The 21,061-nt window shown below is 38.8% G+C and overlaps 1 protein-coding gene across 2 annotated transcripts in view; it reads right to left on the bottom strand.

Moving 5' to 3' along the window:
* Positions 1 to 21,061, bottom strand: part of CACNA2D3 (calcium voltage-gated channel auxiliary subunit alpha2delta 3) — a 999,345-nt gene that overhangs the window by 667,452 nt on the left and 310,832 nt on the right. For both annotated transcript variants that reach the window (XM_055135106.1, XM_055135105.1), the window contains exon 4: positions 16,742 to 16,801. In XM_055135106.1, coding sequence (XP_054991081.1) covers positions 16,742 to 16,801 — 60 coding nt within the window. The remainder of the gene's footprint in view (positions 1 to 16,741; positions 16,802 to 21,061) is intronic.

Below are 21,061 nucleotides of genomic sequence, written 5' to 3'. Positions count from 1 at the left end.
AACAATAATGGAATCACATTTCTTTTCAAGCCATATGTATTTATATTAAAAATCAACATCGAGACTAGGAAGTTAGTTCAAGGGGGTGAAAGACATGCCTTGAATTTGATCCCTAACACTACCTGGACACACCCCACCCCCACTAATGCCAGGTACGATACTGGTGTCCAATGAGTATGGCTGTACCACTACTAGGCCTGAACAACAAACTGTCAGGCCCACAGCTCCAGATTGAATGTCTTCTGAGGTCCCCTATCCTCTGGGAAGGAAACTGCCTACCCAAAAGAAAAAAAGAGATGGAGAATTTACTTTTTTCTAATGAAAATAAACAGATGACAATGCAATGAACAAAGCACAAATCTAGTGCTTGCTTACCAGTCAGCTGTAACTTCAATTTTTCATTAGAAACAAATTCTAATTAGTTTTTCAGAGCCTAGCAAGCTACCCGTGGTGTACTCAACATGCCAAAAACAGTACAATGATGGTCCTCATTCCCCTGACCCGGGAAGAGTCCCCAATATGACATCAGGCTACACTAGCGCGTGACAGGGATGAATGAAGACATTATTGGCACCCGCTTGAGCAAACTGATGAACAATGGGATGACAGTGATACAGTGATACCAGTCAGCTATAATTTCAATTTTTATTAGAAACTAATTATAGAAACATGTAGAGACAACTGATGTCAGATACATACCATATCTAAAGGAGCTTATGTTCTCTGGAGAAGAGAGAAAATAAAGCAATTCTATCAGAGTGCTCAGAGAACAGAAGGGAGTGAGAGAGGCTTAAAGATAAAGAAAAGAGTCAAGTGAAGTGATAATCCATGAGTAATCAAACTTGGGGACAATACTCAGATCCTTGCTAGGTATACAAAGTTCAGATTTATTCTAAATATGAGCAAAGTGTATGTGCAAGTAAATAACTGGCCTTATGTGTGTTTCTTGTTTTGTTTCACTTTAGTGAATCAAAACAGTTTTATTGAAAAAAAGTTTATATAAAGAAAATTGAGGGGTGAGAAAAAGAGATGTATTCAATAGAGAAGATGAGCTATGCAGAGTGGGGGGAGTGGAAAGCAGAGAATAGCTTTTGGGAGAAGATTACATACAAGTTCTCCAACTTGTCTTGTCTTGGATTTTTCTTTGTTTTCACCTGTATCACTTGTCATCCCGTTGATCTTCGATTTGCTCGAGGGCACCAGTAACATCTCCATTTGTCCCTGTCGCGTGCTAGTGTAGCCCAGTGGTATCTGCTAACTCCGGGAACAGGAAGAGCCTCAAACCACTTGTTCAGGGTTTTGACAAAGAGGTCTGACCATCTCATAAGTGGGCGGCCATGCAGTCTTTTGATGTCCTATGGAATCCAGTCGGTAACAGCTCTAGTCCAGTGGTCGGTCATCTCTTAATCGCATTACATGTCAGGCCCATCTGATTTTTGACGTGTTGGCAAACAAAAAAGTATCCCTGATTCTTGATCATCAACAGAGGTCGAAACTCCAGATTTCTTCTCTCACTTGAGTGAAATGTGATACTTCAAGCATAGCTCTTTCGATTCCTCTTTGGGAAACCTGATCATTTGTTTTGATCAAAACAAATCAAAAACTGTTTTGATTCAATAAAATAGTATGAAAACAACTCATCCTGTTTTCATAGGGCCCAGGAAGAACAGTGGAGTCTGAAAAGATGTGCTCAGATCAGGAGATTCTTTGTCCTCTTAATCATTTCTGTGATGCTTTAGAAGGCGTTCCACGCTGCTCTCTTCCTCCTGTGCAGTTCTGGCGCCAAGTCATTCCTCATGTTGAGTTTTAGACCCAGGTACACAAGGCTGCTGCATTCGAAGATATTTGTTCCATTGAGAGCAAATGGAACATCAAGGACTAGATCGTTCTTCATGAACATTGTTTTTCTGAGATTCAGCTGTAGTCCTGGCTTTGACTTTGCAGTCAAAGTCAGCCAACATTTGTGCTGCTTGGCTAATGTTTGGTGTTATTAGAATGATGTCATCAGTGAAGCAGAGGTGATGTAATTGCTGACCGTCTATCTTCATTCCCATTCCTTCCCATTCCAGTCGTCACATGACATTCTTGAGGGTGGCACTGAAGAGTTTTGGTGAAATGGTATCACCCTGTTGAAGCCATCTCTTTACGTCAATGATCACTTCCTTGTAGAATGGTGAGATCCTGGAGGTGAATCTGTAATACAGCTCATGGAGATGTACTTGATGTACTAAGTTTGAACGCCCTGTTTGGCTAGGGCTTCGATGACCACTTTAGTCTCAACAGAATCAAAGGCCTTCTTTAAATCGATGAACATTAGACAGAGCAGTATCTTGAACTCTCACGAAACTTCAATGAGCTTGGTCACTGTATGGAGATGGTCGATCATGATGAATCCTTTTTGGAACTGGGCTTGCTCACGTGGTTGTCCTTCATCTAGTGTTCTGCTGATTCTATTCAGGATGACATGAGTGAACAACTTGTAGATGACGGAAAACAGGCAGATTGGGTGATAGTTGCCGATGTCATGAATGTCTCCCTTCTTATACAACAGAATGGTTCTGCTGGTTTTCCACTGGGACAGAACCGTGCATATGGACAGGTAGTGTGGGAAGAGCTGAGCCAGTGTATTGATGAGTACTGGCGGCAGATTCTTCAGGTGTTAGGGTCTGACCTTGTCTGGACTGGGTGCTGTACGTGTCTTTATTGATGAAATGGTATGTTGGATTTCAGAAGGGAGAACGTTGGGAACGACATATCCATCCTTCAGAATTTGGTATGTGGGCAGGTGGATGTGGCTGTTAAAGAGATCTGAGTAGAAGTCATAAATAATCCTCTCCATTGTCCTTCTGGAAGATGTGGTAGATCCATCAGGATGTCGGAAGGCAGTCATCTTGGTCCTGTAGTTGGCGAAGGATAGGCGAGCATTGCGAACACTTTTCTTGGCTTCTGCCACATCAGCCAACACTGCTGCTCTTCTCTGAGGTCTTCCTTTATCGCTTCTCTGCACAGCTTTACGAGCTTGGAAGTTAGCTTGTGATTGCCTGAGGCTCGTGCCAAACCATGTTGGCAAATGAGCTCAAAAGTTTTCGAAGACAGTCGTCTGTTTGTGGCTTTCCCTCTCTTGGCATTCTTCGCAGTCATGGAGGTGCTGAACCAGTCGATTGTATTCCTCGTCGATGTTGTCAATCTTCCCACGTTGCCAAATAGTGCCAAAGAGCTCCCAGTCGGTGGTCATTCTGGGAGTTCTATTCTTAAACTTAAACTTTGCAGACCTTTCTCCCAGCTCTGTAAAGTAGAATTTTGCACGAAGGAGACAATGGTTCGGTCCCGTTTGGAATTTTGGGACAACAGTGACATCAGTCAGGCAAAACCTTTGATTGAATATGATGTGGTCAATTTCGTTGTGGAACTATCCACTGGGAGACTCCCATGTCCAACGTTTAGATTTGGCCTTCTGGAACTGTGAGTTACCATGGATGGTCTTGGTCAACATGATGAACTCAGACAGTCTCTCACCCTGTTTGTTCCATTCTAGGCCATGGGTCACAATGTGGAGTTCTCAGTCCTATCTTGGCATTAAAATCACTGACAATGATCTTGTAGAAGGTCTGGTCTTCTTTATAGAACTTCTCCAGCTCCATGTAGAACTTCTCAATTTCTTCTTCATCGTAGATGGATGTTGGTGTGTAGACGACGAAGACAGAAACTGCCGGCAGTGAGCCACATCTATTCAAGCATAATTGTCCAATTCAGGTTGTTAGGCACTCAAATGAATCAATGCTCATGGCCAAGTTCATGTTGACAAGGACACCGATGCCACTGACGCCTCTGTTATCTCATGTTCCAAGGAACAGTTCTTCTCCAGTATCAAAAATGACGTGATGTGATCGATGCCTTCTCATTTTGGTCAGATCAATGACTTTGTACTTGATTTTCTGTGCTTGCACCATCAGGTACTCGATGGATGCTTCCGATGCCAGCATACATGCATTGTAAGTACAGACTGTCATTTTGGTCTTTCTTCATTTTGGCAGTCTAGTTTGCCCCTGAGATTTTATTGCTCATCCTTCTTAATGCTGCCATATTGGGGGCTGTTTCAGTGTCAGGCAAATGAGGCCCACTGTTGTTACTGTTTTTGGCATATCGAATACACCACAGGTGGGGTAGCTTGCTGGGCTCTTCGAGAGGGATGGAGGCTTTTAGGGTGGTCTCCAGTTGCCCTTACAGGTGTTCCTATGGTTCACACCATATTTGCACCCCATCATATATGGTGCAGAAATTATGGAAAATGGATATTAAGTGTGTTGTGGTGTGTCCTGCGGCCGCAAAGCAGCCACACAGTCCATAAAGCAGCCTAGAGTGTGGCGGTGGCTGAGTAGTGGAGGTAGTAGAGGTCGGTCGGTGAGTTATTTATCTGGCTCTGATAGGGTGGGGTGTGTGGGTTTGATCCCTGAGCACCGGAGATTGGAGGAGCAGACAGAGGATCTTGTTTTCGGGTCTCATTGAGCCTGGAGTCCAAGGTCACAAAATTCTGCTTTACCTGGTTCTGTGGGGCTTCACTCATGCGTGAGGTTTGGCCCGAGTGTCTGGAAAGTGGCCTAGAGCATAGCAGTGATTGGGTAGTGGAGGTTTATGTGTTTTAAAGGGTAATATTTGTTAGTATGACCCAATTTAATTGCCAAATGAGGGAATATAGCATTATGAATAACTCCCTTTACACTGATATCAGTAAAATGATGTTTATTCTTTTAAGCTCAATCATCTTATTTAGAGATGTTTATTTTTCATAGTTTGGGGGAATCAGAATTCACATTTCATTAAAAATTTGAAGTCTGTTATAGCCTTTTTAAATAACTCATGAAAACATTCACAAGTTTTTGATTAATGCAAATAAAAGTCAAAATTATAGCCTGTGGTTCCATGATGCAGTGTGATGTACTACTGTCTTTGGGGCCAGTCTGGCCTACCGTGGATTCTGCTTTATAATCCACTCAATCTGCTGTTACTGACAACCCTTTATCTGGCTTTTCGATTGTCTATTCCTCCACACATAAAAGAGAGACAGTAAGATTATGTATCTCACAGGACTGTGGAAGAATAAATAAAATAATTCCTGTGAAATACTGAAGCCTCTGCCTACTTAATGCATGTCCTATATGGGTGTCTACTAACTTATTCTTGCCACTATACAATAATGAGTATTAATTAATTTAGTATTCATTAATCAACAAAAAAGAAATGTCCTAGAGTATTTTTATTTTTATGTTTGGTTTTGTCTATTTGTGTCCATATCCCCTAATGCTCTGGACTTACTCCTGGTTTCGTGCTCAGGGTTCACTCCTGGTGGGATTGCGGGACCATCTGGGATGCCAGAGATTGAATTCAGATTGGCCATGTACAATACACTCTACTCACTGTACTATCTCTCTGGCCCCTCATGGAATCAATTTTAATTTGAAGGAAAAGCACAATGTCTTGTGCAAAAACTATATGTATATTATGAAAATCTATACCACAGAATAACCTAAAAGTTGTGAGGATGATTAATAGTTCAGCTAAATACAGGTCAGGCATTTGATTAACAGGTGCAAGTGTAAATTCCTTCTGGGTTTATGTTTGGGGGATTACCACCAGTTCAAAGCTAACTTAAAAGATCCAGTAATAGAACATTCCTGGGCCACAAGATCCTTGACGAATAATGAGCATCCCATTTCTATCCAATAATCTGTCAATGAAAAATCTGAGGTAACTCCTAGGGTTTACCAAAATCAACCACCTTAACTAAAAACACTACAATTTCTGGGACACTGATGAGTATGGTCTAAAGAACCACTAAGTGTGTGTCTCATATGATTGTAGATATATCAAGAGGAGTGTGATGCCCCCAAATGGACCCTTTTCATAGTGGCTACCACAATTACACAGAGCAGGTGGAAATAGTGAAATTGGATTCTAAGGATATTTGTTAATGGAAATGTTTATGAAGTTTGAATAAATGGTGCTTTGTTGTTGTTGTTATTGTTTTTGTTGGTTTTTTGACTTCTGACTCTGCTCAGGGATCATTCCACACTGTGTTCAGTCCACAGTGGATCAAACCAGCGAGGTCATGTGCAAGGCAATAGCCCTCCCTATGGCTCTATCTCTTGGCCCAAAGTATATTATTTTTAATGTGTTTTTGTTGTTGTTGTTTTGTTGGTTTGTCTGGGTCCAGCCCCAAAAGTGTTAAGAATCACAGGTGTTCTACTAGTGATGGGAGGTTAATGCATTGCCAGGAACTAAACCCGGAGCCGTGTGTATGCCAGAAAAGTGCACCAGTCCTTTGAATTCTTCCTTCAACTCTAAAACTGTGTCTTAAACAAACATTTATTTAAAAGAATATTGTTTGTTTCAAGAAAGTTCAATTGATAAAACTCATGAGTTCAAAGAATCACACACACACACTCACACACATACACACACAAATGCAGTGTCTTCCTAACCAAGGTAATATTCCAGATCTGTATAACAATAGCCTACACATTGAGATATACATGGTCATGATGGTGGGAGTGAGGGGGATGCTGTAGGGAGAAGACTACCTCAATGAGGAAAACACACAGAAATTTTATTAGACTGTTTATTGGTCACTGTCAATGAAATTAGGGATACAGGATGTAGAGGTTTTAAACACATAAGCAGCAAAGAGAACATAGGGTCACTAATGTGAAATATGTTTCAGAGGCACATAAATGATAACTTTGTTAAGGACCAGATAGGCTATTTCCCCACTAAACTCTAGAGATGATCATTTAAACAAAACCAAATCAATTATCATTGCTTGATGTTGGAAATTTTTGTCTTTAAGTTTGCTTTTTATACCCTAATCTCGCTTTTGAACATGGAACAATACTGATAAATTCAACTGGAGAAATGATTAACCTTTGAGAAGTAATGCTTACATTTCAAGATTCTATGAAAAAATAAAAAATTCTCCCCCTCTTTAGCTGGAAGATGGCCATGTGGGACTCTTTTGGAACAAACAAATCTATGTGATGTTCACTGCTTGTGCGATGCTAGAACAGAGATCAAATTACTGGAGTCTTACATGATTTGTATAGGCTATCATTCTATTCATCTCTCTAGTAACTTTTACCTAATACCAACGTAAGAGGAGTCAATAGCTTTGGTATTTTTATAGTTCCTTCTATGGAAGGAACTAAGGAGGAGGACATTTATAAAAATATGCCAAAGATAAAACTACAATATACAGCACAATACAAAAATCTACTAGACACGTAAAAAATAAGGGAAAAAGCATGATTTCAAAAGAAAAAAGCAATCAGCAGAAACAGAAATGATCCAGATGCTGGAATTGGCAGAAGATGAATTTAAAACAGCTACTGTAGATAAATTATAATATATGCATAGGCGTGTGCGTGTGTGCGCCTGGGCGTGGGCGTGTGTGTGCAGGCGCACGTGTGTGCGTGTATATAGGTTTGGGAACCATGCCCAGCTGTGCTCAGAGCTTATTCATAGCTCTTCACTCAGGAATTACTCCTCTAAGACTCGGGGAGCAATATGGGGTGCCTGGGTTTGAACATAATCATATGTAAGGCAAGCCACTCTACCTGCTCCGACCCTGATAGATTATGTTACTTATCTACATCATTGACAAATACATGGGTAATTTCAATAGGAAATAGAGACTATAGGGCATTTGCCTTGCACTCAGCCGATTCAGGTTCAATTCCTCTGTCCCTCTCGAAGAGCCTGGCAAGCTACCGAGAGTATCCCACCCACACAGCAGAGCCTGGCAAGCTACTGTGGTGTTTTTGATATGCCAAAAACAGTAACAACAAGGCTCACAATGGAGACATTACTGGTGCCCGCTTGAGCAAATCAATGAACAATGGGAGGACAGTGCTACGAAAGTGCTACGAATTAAAAATATAATGTATGAGACAATAATAATTCACCAGATTGATTTAAGAGCATATTGGGGACTACAGAGGAACAGGTTAGTGAACTTGGAGACCAGCTGATAGAACATAGATTTGAAACAAACAAAAATAGGATCATTGTGATTGTAATACAAAATTAGCAATCAGGCATGACGGTGTCCAGAACATGAAAATATAATGGCTCTAAGTCTTTGAAGAAATAGTTATTAAAGAATTCCAAATGTATCTGGAATATATTTGACAACAGTCAAGAATCCCAGGAAACTTCAAGTATTATGAATGTCAAAAAATAATATCTAGTCACATTCCTAACTTAGCTCACTATACAATGTACTGAAAATGAAAGATAAGGACAGAAACTTTGAAAGCAGAAGAGAAAAAGTGACTCACTATATATAGAGGAACGAAGATAAAATGAAGGCTGACATTTCATCAGAAAAATTAAAGACAAGATTAATATTATATACTCAAAATAAAAAGAAGTAACTGTCAAGCAAAAGTTCTATATAGAGCAAAATTATCTGTCAAAAATAAGAGTTATATAAAATATTTCAGATAAACAAAATCTGAGAGAAATTGTTGCTATCAGACATGAAATTTAAAAAAAAACTAAAAGAAATTCTTTGAACTAAATAATGCTACGAGGTGGAAAATTAACTCCATAGGGAAAAATCCTATTAAATGGATAAATGATAAATATATTACTATTTTGTATAAATTTCATTTTTCATTATCTTACCAAGTAAATGTTATATTAATCTAAAAGTTCCCTGTGGCGTATTTGATATGCCAAATACAGTAACAATAACAGGTCTCATTCCCCTGACCCTGAAAAGAGCCTCCAATCATTGGGAAAAATGAGTAAGGAGAGGCAGCTAAAATCTCAGGGCTGGGACAAATGGAAATGTTACTGGACTAAATCGATGAACAATGGGATGACAGTGACAGTGATACAGTGATCTAAAAGTTATAAATACTGTTTATTTGTATTATAGTGATATATTTCCATATACTTTAGAAGACAACAGTTAAAGGCAAAAAATTAAAATAGCTGTTGGCTCAAACTGAGATCCCACTCATTGCCCTTCCTCTAGTCGGGCCACTCAAGTAACCAACAGCCAGGATTGTTTTGCTGGATCACCAAATAATCACTCCACCCACACAAAGCTAAAAATCAAACCCTTGGCCATAGGGAGTTACATTATTCTCTCCATATGGACTAAGACAATAAATTCTTAAGTGCACTTAGGGGGTGTGTGAACACTGAGAAAGGACTTGTTTGCTTGTTCATTTATTTGTTGATGGGAGGGTCTTAGTCCTGCCTCAGGAATCACTCCTGGTTGTGCTGAGGGTACCATATCCCCTCTCAGGCAAGACAAGTGCCTCACCCATTCTACAATATCTCTCGGGTTCTGGGAATAGACTTTGATTTGAACATGCTGAAACTTAAAAGATTCCTTGGACAAAAATTTATACATCAGTCTAATGAATAAACTGCATGTAATGAACCCTAAGGAGAAAATACCTAATGCAAGATCTTAAGATGCAAAAGACAAACTGGGACCCCCTTCCAAGAATATAAGAAGAGAAAGAGATAAAAAAAAAAAATGCTCTCTAAGTTAGATCAAGGAGGACGGAGCTATTTTAAAACGGAGTATAAAAATGCCCTTCTCTTTTCATTATTATCTCCGGTAATAACAAGCTTTATCTTTCTAGTTTATTCTGAAACAAGAATTATTTCCTTATCTCCACCAAAACAGTACTGCTAACTCTGGTACCTGGGTCAGCAATGCTCTGCTCCCCTCCCTCTGCAAGCACCTCATTCAGTCCAAGGTGGCAAAGACTGATGGCTTCTTAGTAGAACATGGGGAGGATGACCATTCCTCCCTCAGGAATTACTTCTGGTAAACTGACTTTGCTCTCCTTCATATCTAGGTTTTGGCTCTGAATAATGGGGATGGGGTGGGGAAGCTCTGTTCTCCTTGTTAGCTGCTCCACTGCTCTAGTTTAAGAAGGCTTCTTTCTCCCAGAGTATGTGTCAAGATGTTCAAAAGTGGATGTTGCGCGGGCTGGAGCACAGTGGGTAGGACGTTTGCCTTGCACCCGGCCGACCCGGGTTCAAATCCTGACATCCCATATGGTCCCCTGAGCACCGCCAAGAGTAATTCCTGAGTGCAGAGCCAGGAGTAACCCCTGTGCATGGCCAGGTGTAACCCAAAAAGAAAAAAAAAAGTGGACGTCGGGGCTCCTAAGCTCTCTTTTCTCTTCTTTGGGGTCTCCTTCAACATGAAACGCTTCTTGCAAAGGGTGAAGAGCTAGAAGAAGCTTTCCCATTCCAGAATCATTAGCCAGCCAGTTTCAGGGAATTCCCTGTCAGAGGTCTTTGTTTTGCTTCTTACCCTATCTCTGAAATCAGACTTCAGGGTTTGCAAGATAGGGAACTGCCACTTGGTGAGGGCGGGAAGGAGTGTGCACGTCCCTCCTGGCAGGCACACACCTTGGTATGGCTCTGATTGTCCTGTTCCCCTCACCCCTATTACTTACAAACAAACAGAACAAGTATTATAGAAAACCGTGTGGCAGAGTATGCTTCTGCAGGATGCACAATTCAAAACCACAATTCCTTCCCCACCTCACTATGTACCAGCTCTGTCTGTGCAATTGGCACTTATTTGAAACAGCTTTCAAAGAAAATATGTTTGCAGTTCAAAAAATATAAGCAGGTTTATAGTAAATTGTCAAACAAACTTTTTCCTCCTTTTTTTTACTGCCAGCAGGAAAAGAAAGAAAGAACAAGAAAGAAAAAACATTATTTTTTAGTTATACTGTGTGTGTAGACCTTGTTTCTTAAAAATTCATCGGTGGCTAATATAACCTGAACACCACCTTGCCTTTCCACCAGTTCGGCTAAGACATCAAAATAATATGGGTAAAACACTAAAATCATCACATGTGATGATGAAGACACAGTGTTTTCTGACTGTTTTCATTTTTATTGTCAGTCTCATATGGACTGACACTAAAAAGCCACATAAATTCAAAGGATAACATTTTAAAAGCAAAATGATATTTTAACAAGGTCTGTTTGTATAAGCTTTATACATCCATTATGCATGTACATGCATCAATTAAATACATGTGTGTATTTTGTCTGAGGTCACACCTACTAGTGCTAGGGCTTACTCATGTCTCTGTGCTCAGACAACCATCTGTGATGCCAGGAATTGAACCAGGGTCAGCCACATGCAAGTTACGTGCCTTACCTCCTGGACTATCTCTCCAGCATGCATCAATTACAACTCAAAACTTCCCTGATGGGACAGGGGAGGAGTGGGCACTCATCCATCCCTCTCGCCCCAGGACTCCGAGATGATGCCACACCCGGCCACCATCTACTTAAGCTCCCACATGGCCAGGATCCAGAGACACACAAACGAATCTTGGTCCCAAGCAACTTGCTGCAGGGACCTCTTCAGACCCTAATTATTAAAATTTTAGAATTCCTAAAGCGCGGCCACAAGAGCCTTATATTGCATCCATAACAAACAATACAAAACATGTTGTCTAGCATTGCCTTTTCAGCAGGTATGAGTGGTGGTGGGTCTGGTCTTGAAATACCGATGGTAACTAAAGTAGAGAAAGAGAGTATTCTGCAAATTATCTGCCATACAGGCAGGGGGATGTGTGAAATGGGAGGAGGGGTGTTACTGGGGATTTTGGTGGTGGATAATGTGCACTGGTGAAGGGAAGAATGCTGGGTGATTGTATGATCGAAACTCTATGATGAAAGCTTTGTTACTCATGGTGACTCAGTTAAAAAAAAAAACACCTGCCCTGATGGGTCTCAAAACCCCAGAGAAGACAATTTGGGCTAGAGCAGGAGGCTGACCTAAGTTCAATTCCCAGTATCCTATATGGTCCCCTGGGAACTGCCAGGAGTAATCCCTGAGCTTGGCTCAATATAGGGAGGGGGCTGGCAAGGACAATCTTGAATGCACAAGTCACAATAAAGGGAGTCAAGCAATGGGGCTAAAATGACACCTTTGACCACAAGGTGTGGTCAAAGTTATGCAGGCTGTGTGGCTGCTTAGTTTCATATAGAGGATACTGCTCTATGGTTGTTCACACAGACTATCTTCCAGAAAGCATGCTCTGCCTCCTTCCTGAAGAGTTTTTATTAATAATTCACAACTTAATGCTGTACTTAGGGACCTTACGAAGTGAACTGCCCACCAATGCCAGGGTAAGTTACCCCACCACCACCACTACCAACAACGCAGGGCACACTTTATACCTCAGAATAGACTGCAAGAACCAATTTCAAGGGAAAATAAGACTGTGGCAAAAAAGAGGCATGATTTGCTTTAGAAACTTCTGATAATTTTACCAAGAAAAACAAGCCTTCACTTTTGAAGCCTAAGAGTTGCAGGGCCCAGTCTTGTGGGATGAAGGGCAAGTCTCTCATCTTCTAGTACAGAAGCGGTGAACTTAGGACTCATATCACTTGAAGCTACACTACTGAGGAACTTTCACAAAAATACTTTTTGTTTTTCTTCCTTCACTAGGAAAACAGACTCCCTCAGCTCCCCTTGAGTTCACAGCACAGGAACCTCCTCGGTGTTAGTTCCCAGTGAGCAGATGTTCGCCTGAAATGTTTTTGATAAAAAACAATCTACTGGCAGGGGTTGCTGAGAGGTCAGCAGGACCCAGATTAACAATTGATCAGCTCTAATGGACCATCATGGCAATAAACTCGGAGCCCATGCACAGAGCTGCTACCCCAGTAATAACACGCGGGCTGACACCCTGGCTGATAACAGACGGGCATTTCATAACATCAGGACTTTGCAGCTTCAAAGCCTCCCTCTACACAGACACACATTCTTCGTGCACATCTATCTTCTCAATGGCCTCTTTTACAGGTTTCCACGAAAGCACACCTGGTTTATTCTGACCAGAGAAGCTTCCATTGAGGTGTGAGGTCCAGAGAGTGATTGACACACTGATATTGCTAGTACACCATCTACTTCTCTATTCAGAGCCCAGCAGTGACTAACCTCAGATAGTTCTCTTATACTCAGACGGAGGTGAGGACAGGGAGAAAAACCTAAAAGCATCTTCTTTGTTCCCAAGAGAACAAAAAATATAACCATTCAGAGATTCTTTGTCAGTCCCTTTTATTGTGCTCTTGCTATCATTATTGTTGGGAATTCTGATGCTATATTAATGTGCACAGCACCACACTTCACAAGGCAATCAGTTGTGCATTAATAAAATTTTACCTAAAATTCTCAAGAATAGTAAGTCACATGCTCTTGGAATAGCTTCAGATGGAGTTTTTTAAAAAATAATTCTAGGATATTTGAGCCAAACCTCAGAATACTTTTCCTTTGCTGCAGGATTAAATAATCCCCTAAAATCAATTAAATCACTCCCTCCTTGGTTGCGCCTGATTTTTGTAGACAATTGATCTAAGAATAAAATTGTTTATGTGAGTCATAAACAGTAGGACTTCCAAAAACAATTTCTGTTGTCCTGAAAACTCATTCCTTTCTGTTGGATCAATGGATACAAATGTTTGTCCTAAAGAATTCTCAGGAATTCTCTTAGATAAGCAGATTATAAAGGACAAAACCATAAAATTCAATACTGATAACAATATTAGTCTCTAATGTATAGTACATATTCAAAAATTTGTTTCTAGTTCAGGCTCCAATTTTGAACTATATACTACATTTTGCTGTCAACTGTCTTCACTGTCCAAGAGTCTGAAACAGGTCTGAAGGTTTCTTTTTCTTGACATTGACTTTTTAAAATTTGAACTAGCATTGTTTTCTAAGATTATATACTACATATTTGAGGTATATTTTATTATAAATCAGCCTTTGATTATATCACGTTATGCTTCATCACCAAAAGTCTACTTTCTAGATCCCACCATTCAATTGATTACTTTAACTACATTTACTCACCCTTCAATCCCTTCCTTTCTGATAAGGGATTGATCTTACAGTCTAGAGGTTTTTGCTTTTGCATTTTCTTTAACTATGTATACGAGAGAGATCATACAGTGTTAGTTTTTCTTCATATCACTTATTTCACAAACTATAATATCTAGAGCTATCTATATTATTGCAAAAGGCATGATCTCACCTTTTTATAGCTGATATTTCATTGTGTGGATACCATTTATTCTTTACCAAGCTTGACTTTTCAAAGGAGGACACCAGTTAATTATTTGTAGATTATTCCTCAATCAGAACACATTTAATGTTTTATCATAATTGGATTCCAGTAACATATTTGGAGCAAGAACTCTATACAAGAGACACTGTATACTTTCTATTCCTCAAACTTGAGGACATATGACAATATTAACATTATTATATGTTTAAACTAGTGTCTTCTGGTTTTCTCCATAATGAAGTTACTATTTTTCCTTTGTAATTCATGAGTAATTTGAGGGCAGATACATCAAAACTGTTAATTTCCCCTTATTCATCAAAATTTTACATAACAGTTTTGATTCTTGCCTGAATAAATTATTACCATTATTTTATATCTCCATCATTTATTTCTTCTGTATTTATTAGTTGGTATTATATTTACAGGGTTTTCACTTCTTGTTTGCATTCTCATCTGTATGCTTGGATTTTAATTTATTTATCATCAGAGTAGGCTTGAGGATTCTTATTTTATTCAGTATTATAATCTAATTTAAATCAATCCAAGTTAACTTTCCCTCACTGACAGAATACTCCTGAAAGACTTGGGAAATTTATAAGATAGAAACAGTTTCTCTTGGCAGTCCTATTAAGGGCTGGAGCAATAGCACAGAGAGTAGGGCGTTTACCTTGCACGCAGCTGGCCTGGGTTCGATTCGTTCGCCCCTCTTGGAGAGCCTGGCAAGCTACCGAGAGTATCTCACCCGCATGGCAGAGCCTGGCAAGCTACCCGTTGCGTATTTGATATGCCAAAAGCAGTAACAATAAGTCTCACAATGCAGATGTTACTGGTGCCCGCTTGAGCAAAGAGATGAGCAACCAGATGACAGTGATAGTGACAGTCCTATTAAGCAGTCTTTACACTCTTCACTTTTACAAAGGTGTTTCCTGGTGCTTCCATTATAACTTTCTGGGTCACTCTCTCGGAAGCCCAAAACTAAGAAAAGAAGTCACAAAGAAGACAAATATGGGCAGAAGTGACCTCCAACCTTCCTGGAGCCACCACAATGGTTTTGCCTGGGAAGGGAAGATGTTTCTTGCTACCCTCACTGATTTCTCTGTCTCCTCTCTCAAAGCATTTCTCAAGGAGATGGGCCAGCTTTCTCAATCCTCTATGTTACCAACATGTTTTCTCCACCTCCCTCTGGAACTTCACATGCTTGGCTACAGTCCTGGCTTTATTTACTGAATATGTTGGGTGTTATGTGCAAAATTGACCACAAGTTGATGGGATTATACTTTTTATCTCCAGATGAATCCTTCACCCTATGTGCACAGGTCAATACTCAGAAGGCTAAAGTACATAAACTACACCAACAGTTGGATTCAATCAACGTTAGGAATTGGCAAGAGATCAGAAGACTAGAAACAGTGGGAAATAATCCTTCAAAGTCTATCACTGTCAACTCACCGTGGGGAGATACAGACCTCTATCAAAAGTCTTTCTCACATAGCTATTCCTCCTTGTTCTAACAACAACTCTTTTCCTTACTTCTTCAGTCCAGGGCGGTGGCTTGCCCTAGGGTATACCACCACTGAGTTGCTGTCTTTAATATATATTTTAACTATATACTTTTAATATCCTCATCATTAAATTTTAACTTGCCCTTTACTCAATCTGGGTAAAACTAATTGAATCACCTAATTTGGGTGACAGAAAATACTTTCTGTCAAAAAAATGTGGATGGGGGAGATTTACAATAAAAGTTCATTCACTAGAAAGAGGCACAGCTCAAGTCTAAATTTGGTATCACCATCTTTCTTATGCCTATCTGCCATTATCTTTTTCTCATAGATAAAAACATTGCAGAATAAATGCTATTTCTGAATTGTACCCACATTGTAGCTGTGTTCTGAATTGTAGCCACTAAACGAGATATGTCCAAGCAAAGCAAACAGTTAAAGATTAAGATTCTTTCATGTTGTCCTAGGAGTAAAGAAATGCCACAGAACACAACAGAAAAATACAGAAAACATTTGCTCCTGAGAGAACACAAAGGAACCTCCAAGTACTATTCAGTTCACATGTTGCCTTGTACTATGCTTCTATATACACAACAACATAAAAAATCTTCTCATCTAAATACAGGTATGCCAAGATTATGTTCAAAATCCAATGCAAGAGACTTATTAAGAAGATGTTCAAATATTACTTTTGCTAATAATTTAATTTTTAAATAAAATTAACAAATATCAAAGATTAGATCATCATAGCATTGAATTCATTCACTTAAGGAAAAGCCAGGGAAGTCAGATTTGGACATACTCTGTGCTCAAATCAATTTGTCATTAAATGATATGGTGATTATTGTCAATTGACTATCTCTTTCAGATTTGCAGAGGAGTTAATCAAAACCTTGTTACATGTATGTTAGTACATGTGATTACTGTTATGACAAAAAATGGTTGAGGTTTGCTACTCTGTTTTGTAAAGAAATCGGCACATTTATTTCAACTCTGTAACATTCTCTCAAAGCCTTCCTCTTACCACCTCTGAAATCTAGTATTGTTGGTATAAACAGAGTTTCTCCTATGGAGCAAACACAAATCAATTTAGCTCAAACTATAATTAATTACCTGTAAATCTGCATCAAATTCATGTTTCAGATGTGCTTCCTCTGCAGCTTCCACAAGACGCTGAAAACAAACAAATGGAAAAAACCACATAAATAACCTGAAGGGTCAGAAGTGTGCCTTGGACTTATACTACCAATGTGAAAAGTTGAGGAACTCCTTTGCTCCCAAATGATAGACTGTATTAAGGCATGTTCATTGTAACTTTGTGTCTTTGCTACCACCAATTAAAAATGCCATCATTTGGGTTGAAATCTGCTTTTTTTCTCATTATTCTGACAAATATTTGTCTTTAAAAGTGCAAAATACTCTGCATCCACTTTAAACAACTCAAAGACACTGTTTCTTAAGGTCCATTGTGAATTTCAAACTCTACCTAGAAAAACACATTCATTTGTGTAGGAGGCCCTTAATCAAAATGTATATTGAATTGAATCCAACTAACTCGAAGTGAGCCAGTCCCCTCCTGCTGCCCACAATTTTTTGCAAAAGACTTTATTTTAATTCCCTCAATAATTCAGGGTCATTTTTTTCTGCACCTAGTTCTAGTATGGAACAATCAGGTGACAATTATTTTAATTCTATGGTATACTCTGATGCCATTTTAACAATCTGCAATCCCAATAAGCATGCCAATAAAACTAAACAAATAAGCAGAACCCATAAATACACCACTCTTGTTATCTTTCAACACCTAACCAATTTATATTCTTATGAAAACAATTTCATGAAATTAAAGACAGTTAACAATCAAAATCATTTTTTACTTTGACTTTACAAACGACAAGCTATTTTAGTGAAATAATATTTCACTGACATTTCATCAAACTAAACACAAAACCTTTACAGTCAAGTAAAAAATAACCAAACTTTTACATTTTTCATTTTTCCCATGGTTATTCTTATAGCCGGTTACCATCTGAAATTTTCTTTCTCTTGACACACTACAGATAAGTTTAGTAAGTCATGTTGAAAAATAATGACAATGGTATTTGTTTCAATAATCAATTGAACAGATCAACAGATCTGTTTCAACAGATCAACAGACAAATATTCCATAAATTATGATTGCATTAAACCTGGAAATGAAAAACCTGAATATGTTAAATATATAGCTAATGTAGAACACTAAGCCCACTCTCCCTTCACAGGGCACACAAAGAAAGAAACAGGCCAGTCATAGCAGGTCTGCCCAAGTCAGGACCCTGGAAGTGATGGCCAGTCAAACTCTCCATATTGCTTTTACATGGGCGGAAGAGGTTTGTTTTTCTCTGGCTAATGAAAGACAAAACTTCAGGAGAATATTCCTGAGACAATGCCAGTATCAGAAAACCAGTTATGTAATGTGTTTTATAGCTACCTGTGTCTTATTAGATATGCCCAAAACAGTAACAAGTCTCACAATGGAAACGTTACTGGTGCCCGCTCAAGCAAATTGCTGAACAATGGGATGACAGAATAGGTATAAATATTATGCATTTCTTGCATCTAGACTGTGAGCTGTGCTACAACCCTGTGCCGCCCGGGGAGGGATTTTCCCTCTCCACCCTGTTTTTTTGCTCGGAAAATGGTGGTGGCGGCAACATCCACGTGGCGAGAGCCACCTCCTAAGACTCCCAACCCAGAGGTAAGAGTTTTGCAGTGATGTTACTCATAGGCGATCATGGGAGGAGAGCCATTACCGCACACTCTCCGCTCAGATAAGATCCGGAGCTGCCGAGCGTGAAACGGACCCTCTGCTCCTAAAGACTATGATCCGAGAGGTCTTCTAACTAACCCATTTTGGCACCCAGAGCGGCTTCTTACAGAAATGCAGCTAGACTGTGAACTGAGCTAAAAGATCAGAAATCCAAAAGCAAGCTTATAGAGTCTTCATTCTCAGCAATGAAAAGAAATTATTAAATGATGCCTTTTCAGCAGGCCTGATTGTTGGGGGAAAACTCCAGACAATAATAGTGAGTTCTCTATTGAAATATTGAATGTATTCAAAGTATAGAGAGAATAAAGTGAAGATCATTAGCTACTTAGGTCGAGGGTGGGTGGGAGGGGGATATATTGGGGTTCTTGGTGGTGGAACATGTGCACTGGTGAAGGGATGGGGGTTTAATAATATGACTGAGACTTAAACTTGAAAGCTTTGTACTTTTTTCACGGTGATTCAATAAAATACAATTTTTTTAAATGTTATGCATTTCTGAACACTTCCATTGCCAAAAAAGTCGTGCCTTTTGGTTATGTATTTGCTGAAGTACACAGAACTTGTTCTTTCATGGTGTATAAGCATTCTGAGAATTGAGAGAAGAGGTGTCAATGGAATATGCAAATGTTAGGAAGATAAGAATATAATTAAACTTCACCAGGACAGGAGAGCTAACACTGGGGAGAGGTAAAGAATGAGAAATGAAAAATAAAAGAAACAAAAATTACTAAACCAGTAGAACATACCAACAATAAGTTTTCATGGTGGATATAATACATAAATTAAAATTATTATGGAGCATAAAATGAAATTAAGTTCATATACAATATTTTACATCAACTAATTATACATACATATATTATGTATACCATGCAGACCATGTAATGTGTTTATATATGACATAATTTGGAATGCATTTCAACCACAAATATTGTCATATAAACTATTGAAGGCAACACATTGAAAATAATTCAATAACATGGTACTGTCGCACCATAGCACTGTCGTCCCATTGTTCATCAATTTGCTTGAGCGGGCACCAATAACATCTCCATTGTGAGACTTGCTGTTACCGTTTTTGGCATATCGAATACACCACAGGTAGCTTGCCAGGCTCTGCCGTGTGGGCGAGAATCAAACCCAGGTTGGCCACATACAAAGCAAATGCCCTACCCGCTGTGCTATTGGTAGTAAATACAAAAATCATCTAAAACACTTTTCTCTTTGTGAAGCAGTGAGTACACTGCTGGCTAGTTTTATAACTTTTAAGTTAAATTTGCTCCATGTCTTTTTCTTGAAACTTAATTTATATCATTCATATGTTGTTTCCAAGAAGATATGCTCCAATCCTATTTACCACCAAGCTTTCAGAAATACGATTCAAGAAAGGATAGCCAACTGGCAGCTACACAAAATAATTGTCTCATGGAAGGCAAATAAGTTCTATGGAACAAGGCCCTTCACCAGGCTATTCCATTCATTCAGGCTATAGTGGGATAATCCCAAAATTACTCCCAGATGCCCATTTGAGACAGGATTTTATTCTGAGAAAATCTGAAGGAAATCCCCAAGAACATGTTTGATTTTTATGCACAATGGTAGGAATAAACAACACCTCAGGAACTATGAACCTTTGAGAGAGAACTGAGCTTAGTTGATCATTATTCTGAAATACTTTTTATAAATATAAGTGGTTAAGTATTACTTAAGAAGAAATCATGTGCCATAAATGGAGTCCTGGAGACAAAAGTTCTTACTGTTAAAAAATAATGAATGAAATAATCAATTAAGCAAGTCAAGATTACCCAACTTCCAACTCTGATGTTTGCCAACAGAAGATAACAGCCTATAAGATCTCTTTTCTAAGTAAATACCCTTATCATCTAGTTCATATTAAGTATGTTTTAAAAATAAGTTTGAGTATCACTTGCAGGTGAGAAAAATCAATTTAAATTTGCTAATTTTTAAGTTAACCATATAAGAAACTTTCACCAAGTCTGCTACTGTTTTATAAAAGCAGTGTGCTTTTAATAAAAATAAGTTAATTTTCTTTTACACAAATTCCCCTTTTGGATCTGAAGATGAGATTATAGAATTATGAATTTGGTTTTTAATTAAAACTGAACGCTGAAATAAAAATGGTTTTGTAGGCTAATATTCAAAATTGAGCTTTGGGATAAAGGAAAATAAAAGGTTTGTCTACAGATATCCCTCTCCCATATTATTACCATAGTATTCCCTTGCTCAATAAAAACGACAATATACAAGAATGTATACCCAGGCCTTGGAACAAAGCACCTACAAGCAAAAAAGTTTAATTCATGAGTTGATGTACATTTTATTGGTTTTTTATATTTCTAAATAACTCTTCTCTTTTAGTGAAATAAATAAAAATAAGAGCTATCTTTATAAATAAAAAGTTCTGAAAGTCATGGACCATGGAAAGTATTTATAGCTATAGAGAAGGCAAAACTGCCAAGGGGAACACAGGGATATTAAAGCATTTCATTTAAAGTCACATCTTATTTCTTGTTACACTGACCTCACATATAATCTGTACCACATTACAGAATCCACATTTTCCCATCTCCTCCCTGAAAACACTTAAATCAAGACAAGGGCTA

The sequence above is a fragment of the Sorex araneus genome, chromosome 4 (genome assembly GCF_027595985.1).
Source record: "Sorex araneus isolate mSorAra2 chromosome 4, mSorAra2.pri, whole genome shotgun sequence".
Lineage (NCBI taxonomy): Eukaryota > Metazoa > Chordata > Mammalia > Eulipotyphla > Soricidae > Sorex > Sorex araneus.
This window is presented reverse-complemented; position numbering and strand designations above follow the sequence as displayed.